Source organism: Mastomys coucha, unplaced genomic scaffold (assembly GCF_008632895.1).
Source record: "Mastomys coucha isolate ucsf_1 unplaced genomic scaffold, UCSF_Mcou_1 pScaffold20, whole genome shotgun sequence".
Classification (NCBI taxonomy): Eukaryota; Metazoa; Chordata; class Mammalia; order Rodentia; family Muridae; genus Mastomys; species Mastomys coucha.
Window position 1 is genome coordinate 107,862,433 of NW_022196903.1, and position 19,983 is coordinate 107,882,415.

At 45.2% G+C, this 19,983-nt stretch overlaps 1 protein-coding gene across 10 annotated transcripts in view; it reads left to right on the forward strand.

Annotated features, from left to right (window-relative positions):
• The window catches only part of Atg7 (autophagy related 7), a 209,850-nt gene that overhangs the window by 18,213 nt on the left and 171,654 nt on the right, over nt 1-19,983 (forward strand). For 8 of the 10 annotated variants that reach the window (XM_031382978.1, XM_031382968.1, XM_031382974.1 and 5 more), the window contains 6 exons: nt 7,069-7,235; nt 7,780-7,834; nt 11,179-11,296; nt 12,666-12,743; nt 16,894-17,010; nt 18,752-18,901. In XM_031382978.1, coding sequence (XP_031238838.1) covers nt 7,088-7,235; nt 7,780-7,834; nt 11,179-11,296; nt 12,666-12,743; nt 16,894-17,010; nt 18,752-18,901 — 666 coding nt within the window. In that variant the 5' untranslated portion in view covers nt 7,069-7,087. Of the gene's footprint in view, nt 1-6,874; nt 6,928-7,068; nt 7,236-7,779; nt 7,835-11,178; nt 11,297-12,665; nt 12,744-16,893; nt 17,011-18,751; nt 18,902-19,983 lie in introns of all 10 variants that reach the window. The other 2 variants (XM_031382976.1, XM_031382977.1) reach the window with 1 other exon arrangement.

A 19,983-nucleotide genomic window follows, 5' to 3' on the forward strand; every position in this document is an offset into this window, starting at 1 on the left:
CCCCCCCCCCCATGAATCCAGTAGCTCTTTCTGCTCATCTCTCTGGGCTCACCTCTGGGCTCACCTCAGTTTCCTTGTCTGTTACCACCCTCTATTGAATTGTCTGTCCTGTGTTTGCATCCCTGTCTTCACGCCAGCCCCACCCTCCCTAGCTCTTCCTATCATTCCCAGCATTCAGCCCATGGAATTCTCCCTGTTCTTCCTCTAGGCTTTCCTGCAGCCCCTATGTCAGAACTCCTTACTTCTACCTCTAAACTCCAAAAAGGCAGGGAAACTGGGTGTCTCAAAATCTTTGGCAAAAAACTATCTGGATGCTAGGAAAGGTGTCTTCTTGAAGGTCTGTGTCTGTGCCAGATAAATGCAGGTGACTGTGGAGGCCAGAAAGGGATGCTAGAGCTGCAGTTCTAGGCATTTGTAAATTAATTACATGGGTGCTAGAATCTGAACTCTGAGCCATCTTCCCAACCCCTGAATCATCTTTAAATAGTAAATAAAATTATTTGAGATAATCATTATGGTCACAGAGCCTGGGAATTACTAGCAAACGAACAGTGAGCCTTTTTATTTCATATGGGGGCTCATCCCTGTACAAATAATCTGTTTCGTGACTTTACTGAACAGCATCTTTCCTAATAGTCTAAATGCCCTTTGACTGTAGTAATTCCTGAAGCAGATGCCTCCTTGTTATTTAAAATGACACATACTAGATAATTCCTGTAAATTATACCTCATCTCTTAGTCAAGGCACGGCTTTACCTTCCCAAACCAGAGTCTTCATTATGAATTGTGTAGAGAATACCGAATGCTGCATTTTATTTCTTGTGTGAAATGATGGACATGGACAACATAGGAGTGCAATAAAACCTGCTTTATATATGTCTCTTAGTTACTGAAAATGTTTCTTAATAGGTCAAAATTTGAATTTTTATTAACCTGGAAGACCAAGAAAGCCCACTTTTCATTCTGTATTATTAATTTCTTCAGGATTCTTTTTGAATGCAGTTGTCCTAACCCATAGGTAGCAAGGCATGATGGGTATTGTTTTCATTTGTGCCTGACAGATTCAACCTAGTGAATCATAAAAAAATAAATAAAATGTCCTAGATGCTTGGTGGTTAAGAGCATGTGTTGATCCTGCGGAGGACCTGGCTAAGATTCCCAAAGCCACTCACAACCATCTGTAACTCTGACCCCTCTTCTAGCCTCCATAGGCACCTGTACTCATTTGTGTATCATCGCCTCCCCACCACAGAGGTACATACATAATTAAAAATAAATCTTAATTAGTACTCAAGTGTGTTCTCATCTAATAAATAGTAAAATTAAGTATACCAAAGAATTATTTTCAGATAAATTTCTTCATTATTTTTTATCAGTAAATGTTTGATTTCTATACCTACTACATATCCGTTGCATTATGCACTTTCCCCTGTGACAGAATACTTAATAGAACAACTGAAGGAGGAAAGGAAGGGTGTATTCTGATGTAGTTGATCATGGTAGTGTCATTCTGGCACTGGGTATACCAGGTGGCTGGTTAGGCTGTGTCCACGGTCAGGGGATGAAGGGAGATGAATGCTGGTGCTGTGCCGCTTCCTTTACCATGGAATGGCTCCCAGCCCAGGAGGTGGGGCCCCCATATGTAGAGTGGGTCTTCTCATCTCAGTAAGCCCAGCCTAGAAACCTCACACACGTGACCAGAGGCTTGTCTTCTAGGTGATTATTAGGTCAATACTAGTCATCACAAATCCACCTCTTGTCAACCTAAGACCCAAACATACTACTTTTAAGTTATCACCTTGCACCTGTAGACCCATGGCCACCATCCTGCAAATGCAGCCATCATCAGCCCTAACCCGGTTTAAAAGTTCGAAGTCCAAAATCTCTTCTGAGTCTCAAGGCAGCCCTTAGCTGTGAGGATCTATAAGATTAAATATGAAAGGTTGTATATTCCCAGTGCCAATGGCACAGAGTCAACATCTGTTCCAGGAGGGAGGAATAGCCGCCCAGTGGCAAAGATCAAGACTGAAGGCTGAAACCCAGCAGGCTGAACTCCCCATAGCTCCGTATCTGGTGTCTGGAGCTCACGATGGAATCATCTGAGCCCCAGAGGGCTTAGGTAGCCCTGCATTAGTGGATTGGCTCTCATCATTCACATTCTCACAGTGAACATCTCTGTTCTGGCTTCTCCAACAGCCTGGTGACTCCATTGAAATTAGGACTCACCTTCACTGCCTTACCTTGCCTGGCTGCAGTGACCTAGAACTTTGGCACAAGCTCCATGGCTCCCTTAACTGTTACATCTTTCATGCTTGTAAAACCAGCCTTCAAGTTTGTCAGCGAGCTCAGGCTGTACACTGGCCTCCACCACCACAGTGGCAGTTGCCCCTCAGTGTTGTTGTGTCCTCAGGAAACCCTCTCTAGGTTGCTGCTGAGAACAGGGAACTCCTTCACTTCTCAACTGAGTTTGTATTCGCACAGGTTGGAGCTCTCAGGAGTGCATGTGTCCTGAGGGTTTTTACGGTTGTCCTAGTTCAGAGCACAGGGTGTCTCTTTACTGGTTCTAATATTTGTGATACTTACAACTGATTCTCTGAACCCGCTTGGTGGGCAAATTTAACCTCCTCTCTCTACCACATAGCACATTTTAAAGAAAAATCCTTTTCTCTCCCTGTCCTGCTATAGATCTAGGTAGAGCAGTAAGTAGGGACCACAGTGTGGCCTGAGTTGCTGACATGTCCTCAGTCCATTGCTTTTGGATCCAGTTTCACTCAAGTTCCCAGGACATGGGCAGAATGAAGTCAGCTCCTTTGCCAGAGTGCACCGTGAACGACCTGTGGCACAGTTCCCAATGAGAGCTCTTGCCCCCTGAAACTGCATGCACTTAGCCTCCACTGTGTGTTTATCTCCTGGCATTCTGGTCTCCCAACCCCCCACCAAAACGTCCACTATGCTCTGCTTGCAGCCATCTTGGGCTTTTCCAGTCAAAAGTTCCAAGTCTTCCACATGTATCCCCCAGCTCTGTCCCAAAGGCCCAGGATCCACACAGTCAGGACTGTCACAGCACAGGCCCCACGTTGGGCACCAGTGTTCTGTGTTGGTATTTTCCTCATCTTTTCTTTCCAGTAATGCAATCCACAGAAGGAAAGGTTGGCTTGAGCATGAAGTCCATTCTAAGAAGCAGTATTATCCATTTTACCCGTATGTCCAATTCTGTAAAATTCTCCAAAATGCACAGTGGTTGCAAGCAGAAAAGTTTAAGAATCTTTGCTCGTAGAATATTAAAGACCACTCATTAAAGGGATTTATAAAGGCTTTAAAGTAGATACTATTTTCAGTCCTGGTAAATTGAAGTTATTGTGTTAGCTGCTTATATTTAAAATTCTCCCAGAAAGCATGTTTTATAGACATTTTCTATAAACTTTATATAAAAAGCAAAAAGTTTCAGCACTGAGTTCAGTTTGAGTTTTGATCTAGATTTGGAACAGAGCTAAATAAATCGCATTATAGGAAATGAGGAGCTCAGTTTGCTGATACTGAAGAAAGTTATTAATACTAACAACAACAAAAAAGCAAGTTGTTGAAAATGTGTGGGGCTGGTGAGATGGCTCAGCGGGTAAGAGCACTGACTGCTCTTTGGAAGGTCATGAGTTCAAATCCCAGCAACCACATGGTGGCTCACAACCACCTGTAATGAAATCTGGTGCCCTCTTCTGGTGTGGCTGAAGACAGCTACAGTGTATTCATTTATAATAAAAAATAAATCTTTACAAAAAAAGTTTAAAAAAAAAAAAGAAAAAAAAATGTGTGGTTAATTGCCTGCAAGCTAGATGAAATATGTGTTTTGCTTGGTCATTAAGAAAATAATCTTTAACACCCATTGTGACGTTTGCTGGCCTAGTTTAACTACCAGTGGGTACACGATTAACCCTCTGAGTCAGAAGCAGTTCTTTTACTTTTTCTTGATAGTGTTTTTTATTTTTGGATGTTTTTACATATTTGTGCAGTGCCTGTTGGTCTATCCAGCCACCACTACACCTCTAGCTTCCTCTAGAGCCCCACGGCATCTTCCCCCTAGCTTCATGTCCTCATTTCATTCTTGTAATTAGTAACTACCTGATTCCAGTTGGTGCCACCATGTGCACGTGGGTGTGGGGCCACCCTCTGAGGCATAAGCAACCTGCCAAGGCTCTATCCCTAAAGGAGAGTGGTTCATCTTTCAGCAGCCACCAGCCACCAGAAGCTTCTCTGAGAGCAGTGGGGTCTCAGGGCTTCTGCATCCTGGCACTCCCCATGTAACCCAGGCTCACTTCTAACCCATAGTATGCCTATATCAACATCCCCAGTGCCGGGATTGCAGGCATTTTACATTTTCCTATTTAAATGTCCAATGTCCATATAAAATGATCAACTGCAACAGGATGTGGTGGCGCAGGACTTTAATCCCAGCACTTGGGAGACAGAGGCAGGTGGATCTCTAAGAGTATGAATGAAGTCATCATGGTCTACATAGTGAGTCCCAGGTCAAGGATACATGGTGAAATCCTGTCTCCAAAAAATAAAAAAAATAAATAAAAATAAAAAAGCCAACTTTTAAAAGATAGTTAATTCATAGCAGATTTTAAATATGACATTTCCAATTTAGCTCTTGTCATAAAATTAATTTTCTAGCTTTTAGGATAGCTTCTATTCTAGAAATTAAAGTTAATTTCTAAGAATGCATAGCATTTCTTTCTATTTCTAGAAAATGCAGAGGCTGTCTAAAAGTGGGGTCATCAGCTCTGGGGTGTAAAAACCAATGTGAATGTATGTCTGTATAGCTAAGAGTAAAGACTAGGAAAGAAACATGCTTTTGGTCAGAAGCCAGGAAACAGTAAAAATGTACTGCCTAGTGTGGAGTAAGCAGCAAATAACCAAGTCAACCCAAATAATCATGGACCATATTGGGTAAGTCACACATATCACGTATCGGTGGTCACACATGCAGTAAGTGAAGTAGATAAATCTGAACCCAATTGATTCCTGAAATATACATGCAGCCAGGCACAGGCACGAGCAGCTCTTTGGCAAACAACATTGTTGCTACGTTGATTTTCATTTTTCCTTTGGCACAGACAGCATTAGGATTTTAAATGTGTGATGGTAACTAGAAGCTGTGTATGCAGGCCTCTGGAAAATTCCCACGAGCACCGTGGAGAGGCTGACTCCACACTGCTCTTCTGCCATGAGGTGTTCCTCAGCTGGATGTGGGCACCTGAAAGTCAGGTACACACGTGTGGTGCACATGGGTCATACATTGCTGTGATGCACAAGCATCGTCTACATGTGTGGTTCACAAGCATGGTACAAAAGGGTGGTTCACAGCCTGCTGGTGCACATACATAGTTCACAGGTATGCACATGGCTGTGTCACCATTCTGGTGCATATACAGGGTTGCTTGTAGTTCACACGTGCATGTGTGTGTCACAGTTCTGGTGTATAGTCTCCACTTGATGACTTGAGTGGAGAAATAAGAGCATTATAAGACATAATGCAGAATACAAAATTTCTATGTACTTAAGAGATGACAACAATCCCCACACTAACACAGATCCTATAGGGAGGACAAAATGAGATCTAATGTGGGATTTTAAAGGAGTTCAGGCTCATGTGCAGTGGCTGTTACCCCTCTCAGCTGGAATGCCCAGCGCAGACCTCAGACAGGCAGAATTCCACTTAGCCTTCTAGATAGCTTTCCTCCTCCATCCCTCCCTTCTTGACTTTCTTTTCTTTTTGTTTTTCTTTTGCTTCCCTCCCTTCCTTCTAACATGGATTTATGTTATCTAGATTGCCCTTGAATTCAGTAGGTAGCCAATGATGATCTTGAACTCTTGATCCCCCTGCCTCCACCTTCCAAGTGTTGGGATGGCAGAATACTTCACTACACCAGGCTCAGATGGGCATGTCCTCACTGGTAAGACTATGGATTTTGGATTCATAGGATTGTGACAGTCTTCAAGGAGTTAGTCCTCAGCTGACTCCGATGAGAAAGGGATGGAGCTGAAGGTGTAGTTCAAGACTCTAGTGTTTTCCTTGGAAAGGAGAGAGCCTGGGTACACGCCCAGCACCAACATAAGACAAAATAAGTTAATGCTAGAAAGGTTGTTTATAAAATTACTCCTACAAAGAAACTGAACTTGACAAGTTCTGCAGGATGTTTTCAAAGTTGTGTCTTAGGTGAAGTAAGCCGAACACTGAATTGTAAGTCACACATGAGTCCCCTTCTCTAAGGGCTCTATGGTGTCATTCTAACAGTGACAGAGTGGCTGGTGCTGGGGGCCTGGGAGAGGGTCAGGGAGCTGCTCTTAAAGGGTGCAGAGATGAGCATGGTGGTACACACCTTCATTCCCAACATTTTGGAGGCAGAGGCAGGCAGAGCTCTGAGTCCAAGGCCATCTTGGTCTATTGTAGTAAGTTCCAGGACAGCCAGGACTGTATAGAGAGACCCTGTCTCAAAAAAAATTAATAATGACAATAATAATGACAATTAAAAATAAAAGGTGCACTACTCCATTGTCAGGCTCCAGACACAATCACAATCTAGAGGTCTGTGACTAAACCTTAAACTTTGGGGCTAGGCATGCCAACTGTCAGCAGAGTATGACTGCGGTCTTAAAGACTGGTGATGTCTTAAGAGACCTGTACATTGAAGCTGCCTTTGCTTAGCTTAAAGGATTTAGAAAAAACAAACCTCTCTCTCTCTCTCTCTCTCTCTCTCTCTCTCTCTCTCTCTCTCTCTCTCTCTATCTATCTATCTATCTATCTATCATCTATCCATTTATTTAGTATGTTTGTGTGTACATCTGTGAGTTTATGTGCATTGCATTCATGCAGGAGCCAGAGGAGACCAGACAAGAGCATTGGATCTCCTGGTACTGGAGCTACAGGTAGGTGTAAGGCACTGTGTGGGTGCTAGGAACCAAGCCCAGCCCTCTGCAAGAGTAATGAGTGCTCTTAGCCACTGAGCCATTTCTCCAGCCCCAATGGTTTACTTGGATTAAGCTCTATTTTTTTGTTTGTTTTGGTAGGCTTGTAAGAACAGTGGCCATGGGGGACCCTGGACTGTCCAAGCTGCAGTTCGCCCCTTTTAATAGTGCCCTGGACGTTGGCTTCTGGCACGAACTGACCCAGAAGAAGTTGAATGAGTACCGCCTAGACGAGGCACCCAAAGACATTAAGGGCTATTACTACAATGGTAAGCAGTCCCCGCCTGCCTCATCCCCATCCATATGTTCCTGTCTGTCCTCTATGCAAGCAGCACCCTTTGTTAGGTTGTGATTATTGCTCTTGGAGTGCTGGGGAGAGAGCCCAGTGCCCCTGAACACTAGGACAAGCCTCCTCTAAGGGACACGCTTGTCTTCTCTAGCCACAGCCTTTTAGCTTCTCCAGTCTTTCCTTTGTCCCAAGTCACCTTAAAAATTTTCCTTTCCATCTTTGGGGATAAAAGATGAGTGGCAGAACTCAAGTCGTTACAGCAGACACTGCTCAGCTGGCTTCTGGGTGGGGTATGTGTGTGTAGATATTTCCAAGGCATCCTTTCTATATTGGTCACAAGTCCCTTCCTGTCACTCTTTCTCAAGATCCACTGTTGTCTGCAAGTCATGGGTTAGCAGATTCAGCTAGGACTCCTTGGGCTCAACTTTCCAATACAAAGACACGACTAGCCATAGTCATAGATGTTTTTGCCATGATACTGCCACTCTGGCTTGTCCCTGAGATGTGAAAATGCTTCCACGCAGGTGACTCTGCCGGCCTGCCCACCCGCTTGACATTGGAGTTCAGTGCTTTTGACATGTAAGTATTGATTTGTGTAGAGTCCAAAGGACCCTGCTTACTCTGGGTGAGGAGTGAGCATTCTCTTCAGGTGGGGCTCTGAGCAGCCAAGCAAGCTCCCATGAAGTGTTCCAGCTGAAGACTGTCTGCTACAATTGTTTATTAGGTCGAAAGATGAGCCTTTTTTTTTTTTTTTATGAGTACACTGTAGCTGTCAGACACACCAGAAGAGGACATCCAATCCCATTGCAGATGGCTGTAAGCCACCATATGGTTGCTGGGAACTGAACTCAGGACCTCTGGAAGAGCAGTCAGTGCTGTTAACCTCTGAGCCATCTCTCCAGCCCAAAATGAGTCTTTTTAAGAGCCTGTCATGTGCCTGGTAGTGTCTAGATTGACTGGTGCTCAGATAGCAGCTCTCTAGATCATCATTATAGAATACTTTATGATTCTTTCTATTTGTTCTAAAGATTTCTTTTAATTAATTAATTAATTATTACATATGAGTGTTTGCCTGCATGTATGTCTGTGCATCGCATGTGTGCAGTGCCCGTGAAAGCCAGAAGAAGATATTGGGTCCCCTGGAACTAGAGTTACAGATGGCTGTGAGCTGCTACATGGGTGCTGGGAATCAAACCTGCATCATCTACAAGAGTAGCCAGGGCTCTTAAACTGTTAAATCATCATTCTAGCACTTTAAAAAAATATTTCAAATTACATTTTGTTTATTATTGCATATGTGTGAGCATGTGGGTATACACTTACCACACACATGTGTTGAGGTCAAAGGACAATTTGTCTATCTGCTTGCACCATGTAGCCCTGGTGGTTGAATGTAGGCGGTTAGTACTGGCAGCAAGTACCTTTAGCCTCTAGGTCATCTCACTCCCCACCCCAACCCCTTTTATTAATTCTCTCAAAATACTAATGTACTTTATTCCTTTATTCCTTTGTCTCCCTCAAGTTGCAGATTTTAAAAGCACAACAGAATGCAGAACAATGTTAGTGTTTATATCTATAAAATACCTGCTGGTGTTTCTTTTTCCTTTCAGAGCCATCTTTTCTTTAAAAAAAAAAAAAGTGTATGTGTGGTTGTCACCTTGTCTGTATACCTACTACATGCATACAGTGCCCAAGGAGGCCAGAAGAGGGTCTGAAATTGGAGTGACAGATGTTTGTGAGCTACCCTGTGGGTACCAGGGCTCAAAATTGGGTCCTCTGCAAGAACAACCAGCGCTCTTAACTGCTGAGTCATCTCTCCAGCCCCATTTTTCACAGCTTTCTCTCCCCATTATACTTAGTTACTAAAAACAGTCTAAATCCTAGGAATTCCTGGTGGGAGTCTAATCATGTGGTCAGTAGCTTGTCTCTGTCTAGTGTTGCCAGGAGCCATCCTGGCAGTGTCTGTGTTCTTGGAAGTAGCTGCAGTCCCACAGAGCAGGGCTCTGCTCTGTGGTAGCTTGTGCACACCTGAATCTCCCTTCTTGCACTGTGCCTTGTCCCACCCTCCTTCCCTCTGCCTCAGCATTAACTCCATGGAGTTGTCTAATGCAGGAAACCTGGTGAGCAAAGGCTCTGCCTCCCTCTCCTCTCCAGGCCCAAATTAGCCCTGTATGATTTCTCTTTCCTCAGGACTGTCTTCAAAGCCTTCCACTGGCCTAGGTGAGGCATGTTCTTTTAGTAGAAAAGCATGATGACAGGCAGCCTATGATGTGATGACTCATGGCTCTCCAGGGAGGACTCTGGCCACTGACGCTCCCCCCCCCCCCCCCCCCCCCCCCCCCCCCCCCCCCCCCCCCCCGCAGCCGACCAGGACTTGACATTTAAGGCTTATAGCTGGCATTTAGCAGAGCCATCATTACTCATGGGCCCCTCCTTACCTGCCCTAGATTGAGATCTCTTTCCACCAGGCCTCTTGCAGCTCCTTTGTGCTCCCACATGGAAAGATATGAAAGAACACGGGGCCTCTGACACATGTGCTGATTATTCATCAATCACTCTGAGGAATGGACCCTTCTCTCTGCAAGCTCCATCCACATAGCAACAACATAGAGAGCTAATGGCAGAAGTATTTCTTAACGTTTGGATTTAATTATTTTATGTGGATGTATGGTTTGCCTGACTGAATGTATATATGTGTATCACATATGTGCCTGGTACCCATGGAGCTCAAAAGAGGGCACAGATCCCCAGCAACTGGAATTACAGATGGTTGTAACTAGTGCTGGGAACTAAATTCCAGTCCTCTGAAGAGCAGCCAGTGTTCTTAGCCACTGGGCCATCTCCAGCAACAGGAATATTTTCTTTAACACCAGCACTATCCAAAATTCAGGCCAGCTACCTAGAGATAGCAGATGTGTCCCTGTCTACGCCTGTGTTTAGAATCAATCCATCTTCTTCAGCTTTTATCCCTCCAATTCCTGGCGCTGGGAGGCTTTCAGGAAATGTAGTGGGTATGAATCATGTGGCTGGTGCCCTGGATTGATAATAGTCTGGGCATCCTGCATTTTATCCATGGCGAGATGATATGGCAGCCATGTGCAGAGCTGTGCAGTGTGGGTCTGGTGGGACAAGCAGGGAAAGATGTATTCCTGGCTCCTGGAAAGCTGTTTGTCTTCCAGAGTATTTGTGGCTGTTCTTGGAAATGTGCTGAGATGCTAGGCTTTAGCAGGAACACAGGACTGCTGCTGCCCAGAGTTTGTGGACTGGAGCCAGCACAGGGGCTGAGAACCACACATTCTGCTCTGTCTGTGATTGTGTGACCCCAGGAGTCCAAGTTTGCTTTCTATTACTGTGATAACTGCATGGCTGAAGGCAACATGGGAAAGAAAGGGCTTGTTTCATTTTACAGTTGTAGTCCCATCAGGAGGGGAAGACAGGGCAGAGACCTGGAGGCAGGAACAGAAGCAGAGACCATGGAGGAATGCTGCCTACTGGCTTATTCTCCATGGCTCACTCAGCTTTCTTTCTTGGACCACCAGCCCAAGGGGGATACTGCCCATGGGCTAGGTAATCAATCAGCAAAGAGAAAATGCCTCATAGACCTTCATTCCTACAGGCCAATTTGATGGAGGCAAATCTTCAAATGAGGTTCTTTTTTCTGGATGACTAACTTGTTTCAAGTTGACATGAACTAACCATCATGCTAGCCAGTTTCATAAGCTTTAAGAGGGAGTTTCTAGTTAGAACTCAGACCCTTTGCAGACTGGAAAGCTGACAGCTGAGGGTCTCCAGGCAGCGCCTGTGCGCTCATGTTGAGTCACTGGTCTACTTTCAACCCAGTCAGTGGTATCAGGTTTATTTTAACCCTGTGCTTTGTTCAGAGCTCCAGCTGTGCTGGGTAACTGTGTTTCTCTCATATCTAGGAGTGCCCCCACGCCTGCCCGCTGCTGCCAAGCCATGGGAACCCTGCACAACACCAACACACTTGAGGCTTTTAAGACTGCAGACAAGAAGCTCCTTCTGGAGCAGTCGGCAAATGAGGTTAGCTGCACAACCACATTGGCTTTGTTGTATTTTTGAGGTCTAGCTAAGTGCCCCGTGTCTACTCAGACACAGGGATGTGTCACAGAGATAGCCTATAAGAGATAGAAAGAGGTGCTGGCGAGTTTGAGGTTCTTATTTTTGTTTTTCTTTTTAACAAGGGGAAAATTCCCCCAGTGTATTTGTATTCTGTGAGTTGGTTTAGTAAAGGACCTTCTGCAAGCCACACTAACAGTAACCACATCAACATGGCAGAGAAACATGAGAGATGATTCTTCTCTGTGTAAGTCCCAATAGTCACCCTACTCACAGTGAGTGCAGCTCTAGAGAGTTACATCTCACTGCATAAAGGAACAAACCCATATCTTACCCAGGCTCAGACTTCTCCTGGGGTCCCCACCACACGCCTAGCCAGCTCATCAAAAGTGGGGTCCACTTTTCCATGGTCCTGTGCCTCCAGAGTGGAGCTTGTTTTCCATTCATACCTGCATGTGGGGCATGTTCTTGTTGCCAGCATTTGCTGTGGCTTTCATAGCAACATACAGTTTAGCAACTGAACTATGAGCATCTTGTGGATGGATGTGGTGCTGTAGGGATGGATGTGGTGCTGTAGGGATGGATGTGGTGCTGTAGGGATGAATGTGATGCTCTAAGGTAAATGTGATGCTGTAGGGATGGGTGTGGTGCTTAGGGATGGGTGTGGTGCTGTAGGGATGGGTGTGGTGCTGCGGGGATGAATGTGGTGTTATAGGGATCGGTGTGATGTTGTCGGGATGGATGAGTGTGGTAGTGTACTCCTTTGGTACCAGCACTCATGAACACCTAGAGAATCTGTTGAGTTTGAGGCCAGCCTGTTTAGAGCTCCAGACTAGTCGGCAATAGGGCAGGGGAGGAAAGAGGAAAGAAAGCCACACTGTGTATTTAGTTCAAATTACTCATTTCAGAGCCCTCTTCCTCCCTCCAGTTCCCAATTCCTGACAGGTCAGTTGTCTGCTCAGGAGCTCTCTGTGCCTCTGTGACAGGAGTCCTGCATGGAGCTCCGCCTGTATTTTTATTTCTGTAGCCGTGACATGCCTGTCACCCAGAAGACAATAGCAAATCCCTTCAGATGGGCATCTCAAAGCTGAGTGTCTACTTGCCTCCACTGTGCTGAGAGCCCCAGAGGGAAGGTGCCAGGTACTCTCACCAACTGATAATGATGGAGCAAGGCTGGTGGAGAGGCAGTGTGAAGTAGCAGGGAGAGGTAATGAACCACTTCAGAGTCTGAGAGCAGTGGCAGGCTAGAGGGGAAGAAGAGCTGTGCTGAGAAGCTCAGCGGCTGGACAGAGAAAGCAGCAGACTGACCTAACACCTTTCTTCCTTTTGGCAGATCTGGGAAGCCATAAAGTCAGGGGCTGCTCTCGAAAACCCCATGCTCCTCAACAAGTTTCTGCTCTTGACCTTTGCAGTAAGTAAATGAGTGGAAATGAACAACCCTGGCTCAGCCCATACACCTAGAGAAGGCTCTCCTCTTGTCTCTAAGCTGATCCCTGGGAGTGTGTGCTAAAGAGAAGCTTTCTGACTAGTGCAGAGCATGCTAGTACCTATGAGCAGTACAGGACCAATCTGCGCCTCTTGGTCACCCTTCAGCCACTGCGTAATTTCTCAAACATGGTGACCCAACAACTCCTGCCATTCAGCATGGGACAAAGCAGACTCAGGGAAGAGAGGCTTCATTGTTGCCAGATGTGTTGAATAGGGTCCCGGAGCCAGGTGTGGTGACACACACCTGTGATCCCAGCACTCATGAGGTGGAGACAGAGGGGTACTCACAAGTTTGAAGCCAGCCTTGTATATATGTAGTGAATTTCAGGCCGGCTACATAGTGATATTCTATCTCAAAGCAAGCAAAGAAAAATAAGTACCTAACATGCTTTCAAGGCCAGCGTGTCACTCTGCTTGCTGTCACTGCAACAAAATTTATAAGCAGGTGTTTGTGGTTTCAGAGGCTTTGGCCTATGGTCTCTTGGCTTTATTGTGTTTGGTCCTGTGGTTGCAGAGAATATCACAATGGGAGCATGAAGCAGATGCTGTTCACTTCATGGTGCCTGGGAAGCAAAGAGAAAGCCAGGAAGGGGCTAAGTGCCCAGAGTCCCCTTTAAAGGCATGATCTCAGTGGGTTAATTTCATCCTATTAACCTCCATTCCCCTAAACCCCACCCCTAAAGGTCTAACTGGCTCTCAGCTACAGCCTGGGGACCATATGTGTGCTCCTGAAGACACTCCAGATCTGAACTCTCAGAGCAGCCATTACAGAGAGGGAAGGAGCTGCTGGGTAGGGGCCATTTACCACCTGTCTTTGCGGTGCACACAATGCTTAATCAAGAAAGAAAACTTTTCAGCACACACGACTTGACTTACACAAATGTTAAGTGCAGCCTCGAAGTGGGGATGAAATCACACCTGCCAGCTAGTTAAAAACCCAAGACCTGCCTTCCCTGTGTGCTCACATACAACCCCGGAGCTGAGAAAGGCATGTGTGTGCGTGGCTGTCTGTAAAACACTGCTGTGGCTGTCCAGTGGCTATTCTATAGACTTGGATTAATGTTCAGGATCAGATTCCTGTCCCCTCATGAGAACATCACTTCCATGACCCACAGTGGCCAGATTGACCTCTGCTCCTGCTGGCTGTGCGTGTGCCTCTAGTAAGGTCCCTGTGTGGTAAGTATGTTCCTCTGCCACAGCCTCATAGGCCCTAGAGATCAGGCTCCTTCCACACATTTGATCTATTTATTTACTGAGTAAAGTTGGGTATGTTAAGAAAATGTTTTCATATAGACAAGCATACACATTGGGAGAAAGGCGCCACATTGGTTACTTTTCACTGAGTCTCCGAATGTCCTCTGCGTCATTTCTTTCCAGGCGTAGGTGAGGCTGGCAGGGTATAAACGTTAGGGAACCTGACAGTCATTACTAATGGGGGCACGTTTTCCAGTGAGTTAGGGTGGGAGAGAAGGATGCTTCAGGGCACTGTCAGGTTACCAGGTACAGCTTGGATATCAATTATTTGTTTGCTTATGAGTTCCTCGGTAGGATAGATTTAAATATTGTTAAAGGTGTAAGAGTTTGTTACTTGAACATGAGTGCCTTTTTATACTAAGATTTCTTGTTAATTAAATGTTAATCCATTTTTCATACAAAAATCCTAATTGATAATTTTGGCTTAATGAGAAAATAATATCAGTTCTCATTAAACATTCAAGCAGTTTCCTGGAGTCAGTGGGTCTCTGCCTTGCTGTCTCTTTTTGCAAAGTGTCCTTAGCCAAGCTGTATAAAAAAAATAAAAGGTCCCTTAAAGTCTTCAGACACAAAAGGCTTTATGTTTAATTTATTCAAGATCCTTTGTATCATGGAAAAAAAAGGCACGACCCTAAGAAATCCAAGCTGCTGCTTCTGGAGGCGCCGATAAGCTGGCGGGTGGGGTACAGTCCAATCTTGAATTGCTTAACCTTTTGCTGAAGATCAGCTGTGACAAGTCACTTAAGCACAGGGGAAAGCAGGCTCCCAGGCCTTCAGCTTTCCTTTCTGTGGTTCTCAGGCCTCACAGGGCCAGGCCCATCATTAACTTCAATTGACAGTTTGCTTTGCCGTTGTGAAAAGGGATTCTCTTTCTTTAGTTCATCAGTTAGGGGCCGAGTTGGGCACCCTGGAGGCTGTAATTATTAAGCTCTCATCTGGAACTGCATTCCATGCATATTTATATGCCATCCAGTGATTCCCTTTCTGTGAAAACTCTGGAACAGGCATGTTCACAGACAATGGTGTTTCCAAAGGTCATGGAGGAGTGGGGAATTGGCCCATTCTGCTCTTAGGGACAGAGTTTCTTCTTGGAATAATAAAAATGTTCAAGAATTGTCAGGGGTTCAGCCATGTCAAACAAAACCAAATCGCACAAAATCGTATATGTAAATGTGATGCATTTATGTATTTTGAATTATGTTTTTATAAAGGAGGCTTTTAGGAGCTGGGGAATGGCTTAGTGGGTAAAGCTTCGGTGCAAGCATGGGGACCTGAACTCAGGGTGGAGGCGTGGAGGGCAGAGAAGCTGGCTAGTCAGGTTGCCTCCTCAGTGAGCTTTGGTTTAAGTGAAAGACCTTGCCTGCTACCCTGCTCCAGTATTTAAGGTAGAAAAATGCCCACCTCAAGCCTCCACACATGTGCACATGTTGCACCCTTGTACACACACACATGTGCCAACAGACATGAGAACATACACACATATATGCATATATAGCACACTCATTCATATGCAAAAGCAAAAACAAAATCTAAATCAATTTCACATGACAGCTCTGCAGTTCTCACACTTAGCAAGACTCAATAGGAGTGATCCCTCAGCTAAAGGACTGCATCAGAGCCCTCATCCTGGATGAGTGAGTGACGGGGCTGTCCAGGAGCCACTGAGCCCTGGAGTCTACCCATGAGAGACTCAGGTCCTAATGCCATGGCAATCTGAGGCCAGAGCCTTGGGGCTGAGTGGGAGGTCCGTTGAGAATAGCTCAGAAACTTTCCCTGCTGAAGGAGAGGCCAGCTGTTTGCCTGCGTGATGTCATTGTACTTCAGAACTCGGAGCCTCCTTTACCTCAGACTGACTGTCACAGACTCACTATCTCTGCTGTGTGGAAGGCCAGTGGCTCATAGCTAGGACTGAGGCTTTGTCATTGTATTGTTGAGTGTCCTGTTTGGTCATGTACACAGTAGGCATTTAATAGTTGCTGATTTACACTTGACCAGGAAGACATTTTGGAAAGCAGCATCAAACAGGGAAATATCCTCATCTGAAAGCCAGAAATGTTCCCAGATCAAGACTGTGAATATTGACATGGTAACAAAATAGAAAAATTCCACGCCTAAAATGCAGCTGCACTAAAATACTGTATAAAATTTCATGCAGGTCATGGAGATGGGGTGTATATAACACACATGAATTTCCTGTTTAGGCATAGGTCCCATTCACAAGTTATTTTAGGGTATATACGCAAATAGTCTGAAATCAGAAAAAACCTGCAAAATCTGAGCCATGTTGAATGTCAAGCCTTTGGTGGAAGGGCTCCCTCTGGTGGGTAGAAGAGACTGAAGAGCACAGCTGTGTTTTTTGGTGGGGTGTTCATGGGAAACCTGCTGTAAAATGGGATGAGATGCTTCCTTGTCACTTAGGAAGAAGGGTAGCTTTTCCCTGAAGCATTCAGGAGTGCAGGGCTCAGCTTCTTCCTCTGAGTGAGAAAGTCTGTTACTGTGAGATAACACAGACAGGAAGCCTGAGGTCCAGGCAGAAATTGTGAGTTCTCTCTCCATGCCTGATGGAGAGAATTGGGACATACCAGCTTTTTAATGCATCTGCTTTTCTAGTGGTGGTTTTTGAAGCTGGATCTTATGTAATCCAGGATGACCTCTAACTTGCTCTGTAGCTAAGAATGTCCTCCCTTCTCTAGGGTGTTGGGATTACAGGCATGAACCACTGCTCCTGGCTTAATTTATTACATTAACAGATGTGTGTTGCTTTAATTTATGGGACTAATGTTATATATAACTTTGTTCTGATTTTTTTTTTACCCTAGGACCTAAAGAAGTACCACTTCTACTACTGGTTTTGCTGCCCTGCCCTCTGTCTTCCTGAGAGCATCCCTCTAATCCGAGGGCCCGTGAGCTTGGATCAAAGGCTCTCACCAAAACAGGTATCAGCAAGTCAAACAAATGCAGGTAAAGCAGGGTTTAATTGTGAGAGCAGGTGTGTGACTCATCCTGAAGATGAGCCTGGCATCTCTGGGTGGAGAAAAGGCACCTGGGGAGTACTCCAGACGGCTGGGGCATCTGGAGTTTACTAAGTGCTGATAAGGTCATTGTGGAGAGGAGGAGCCACTCTCCTCCAGGTGGCTCATGGAATTTGGGGAAATGCTAAGCCCACAGGGAGGAATTACAAGAACATTTGAAAGACTGAGTTTGTTTTTCATTTTCAATCTGGGGAAGAGAAAGCCACAGCCTTTACAGAGTCTGTGGAACAAGCACAGGCCCTCCCCTCCCCTCAGACTGAATGGCAGAACCTCTTCCCTCCAACAGTCATGCGGGTCTAGTTCTTCTTTCAGGGATGCCTTAAGAGATTAATCCCAGAACAGTTAGAGTCAGGCTGGCAGAATGCAGACCTAGCTGGAGAATTCTGATGTTTTTGTTTGTTTGTTTGTTTTGGTTTGGTTTGGTTTGGTTTGGTGTTTTCGAGACAGGGTTTCTCTGTGTAGCCCTGGCTGTCCTGGAACTCACTCTGTAGACCAGGCTGGCCTCGAACTCAGAAATCCGCCTGCCTCTGCCTCCCATGTGCTGGGATTAAAGGCGTGCACCACCACCGCCCGGCAAATTCTGATTGTTTTTAAGACCTTGACTTGATAGGAATTACAGAGGTCTGTCAGCCAGTAAGATGCAGAACTGAAGCCTGCAGAGATTTCAAGGTGGGAAAGGGGTTGGGGAAGGACTCAGCAGTTAAGAGTGCTATGGCCCAGGTGCCTATCCCAGCATCCATATAGCAGCAAACCATATGTAACTAACTCCAGCTCCAGGCAATGCAATGCCCTCTTCTGGCCAGCTAGTACACTACATGCATATAATACACAGATACATGTACAAACATGCTCATACACATAAAAGAAAAATAAATAAACATTTAAAAAATGATTTAAAACTTATTTTATAACAAATGCATGGTTGTAGTTTTTTGCGAAGAATTTTCTAAGAAGAACCCTGACTTGAGATAATACATTCTAGCTGGAGATCGAATGTTCATGTTTAAAGAGGATTAAAATTCTCAGATCATCTCAGGACTGCCCAACCTTGTAAGCATACTATCAAAAGAAACAAAAAAATCATAAGTCTTGGACTGAGAGATGGCTCAGTGGTTAAAAGCACTGGTTCTAGCTAAGGACCTACTCCATCGCTAACTGCAGTTTCAGGGATCTGATGCTTTCTTCAGGCCTCCACAGGCATTGCAGGTACTTGGTTCACACACAAAAGAGGCAAAACACTCATGCACATAAAACAAAAATAAATAATGAAAAATTTTCAAGACATCATAGACTCTGCCCTCTAAGTAGGTAAATTGGGGCATGTGGATTTTGTCATAACAAACTGTAAAAGATGATGATGAATTTTCTCCCTGGGTGGACTATGCTGTGTTATTACAGAAGAATGTTTGTTTACCTCCATAAACCTCTGTGATTGACAGCTTAGACAGCCATCATTTTGTCCCATAAAGTACCCCTTTGTGTGAAGGCATAGCACAGGGAAAATGTTATAGAAATGTTAAGAGGTGCTGGCAGTGGGCACCTGAGGAATCGTGGGTTCCAAGCTGGCGCTTGGTGGGTCCTTTGATCAGGTCTTTAGCTCAGAGCTGCATTTCCCAGAGTGCACCTTCCTCTTCCCTGTTTTCAGATCCAGGCCCTGGAGCATGCCTATGATGACCTGTGTCGAGCCGAAGGCGTCACGGCCCTGCCCTACTTCTTATTCAAGTATGATGATGACACTGTGCTGGTCTCCTTGCTCAAACACTACAGTGATTTCTTCCAAGGTCAAAGGACAAAGGTCAGAGTCTATGGGTATCATTTTGCTAGGCAGTTAAAATATTTGAAGTTCATGTTAGTTATAACATGGATTATAACAAGCCCACTGTGGATTTGAAGCGTAAGCTTCCTTAGCCCTCCACAGTATGCTCTAGGATGCTTCCTTCTCTGCCCTCTCCCACCCCCACTGTTTCAGTTCAATTCCTCCTCACTCTCTAGCGAGCTCACCCTCGCCCTCTTGCAGCTTGGTGGTTTGGACTCCTTGGATCTGTTAGTTAGATGAAGAGATCTGCTCTCCCTCTGGATTTGCCGTGTATCCGTGTTCAGTTTCCCAGCAGCACCACTGAAGCTTGCCTTACTCCTGGGCAACCTTCTTGCTTCCATTAGCTATAGAAGAGTCATCCTCAGACTGCCCAGGTCACTCAGCCCTCCAGTGAGCAGAGCCTAGAGGGGGTCTTCCTTCTGGGCCCAGTACCTTCCTGCCTATCCTCTACCAGTCTTCCCATAAACCATTGCTCTAACTGTGCTTGCCTACTTTCCTCCAGACTCTACCCGCCTCCCACCATTACCCAATCAAACACACCTAAGGTCTCTTTTTATCTGTCTTTACATGCAGTGTCTTGTTCCTGTCAGTGTCCCACCACACTCAGTCCTCAGTGGTTCCTCTCCCACTGCAGAGCATCCTCACAGGCCAGCCATGTATGGTCTTTCCTTGTCTGGCCTCCCTCCACACAGAACCTGGTCAAAAATGCCTTTTTGTGGCATGTTGGACTGATAAGCAGAGCCCTTTTGATCAGTCAGTGTCTGTGGAGTGCTTGTCTGAGGCCCTCAACCAAACTGTTCTGAATGAATAAGAGTATTGTAAAAAAAATTTAAGTAAGCAGGTATGTAGTGTGCAACTTGAGCCATACATCAAATTATGCAAGTATTAGGAAGTTGTGAAATCAGGTGGAGTGACGTAAGTAAAATGTATGAAAGTTGAGAAAGAGGCCCTTAACTGATGGCCGTTTTGAACCTGTTAATGTTAAGCCAAACTCCACCTGCAGCTAGGATATTTTTATCTTAAAATCAACTACATTCACATTTTCTTTTCCAGAGGAAAAC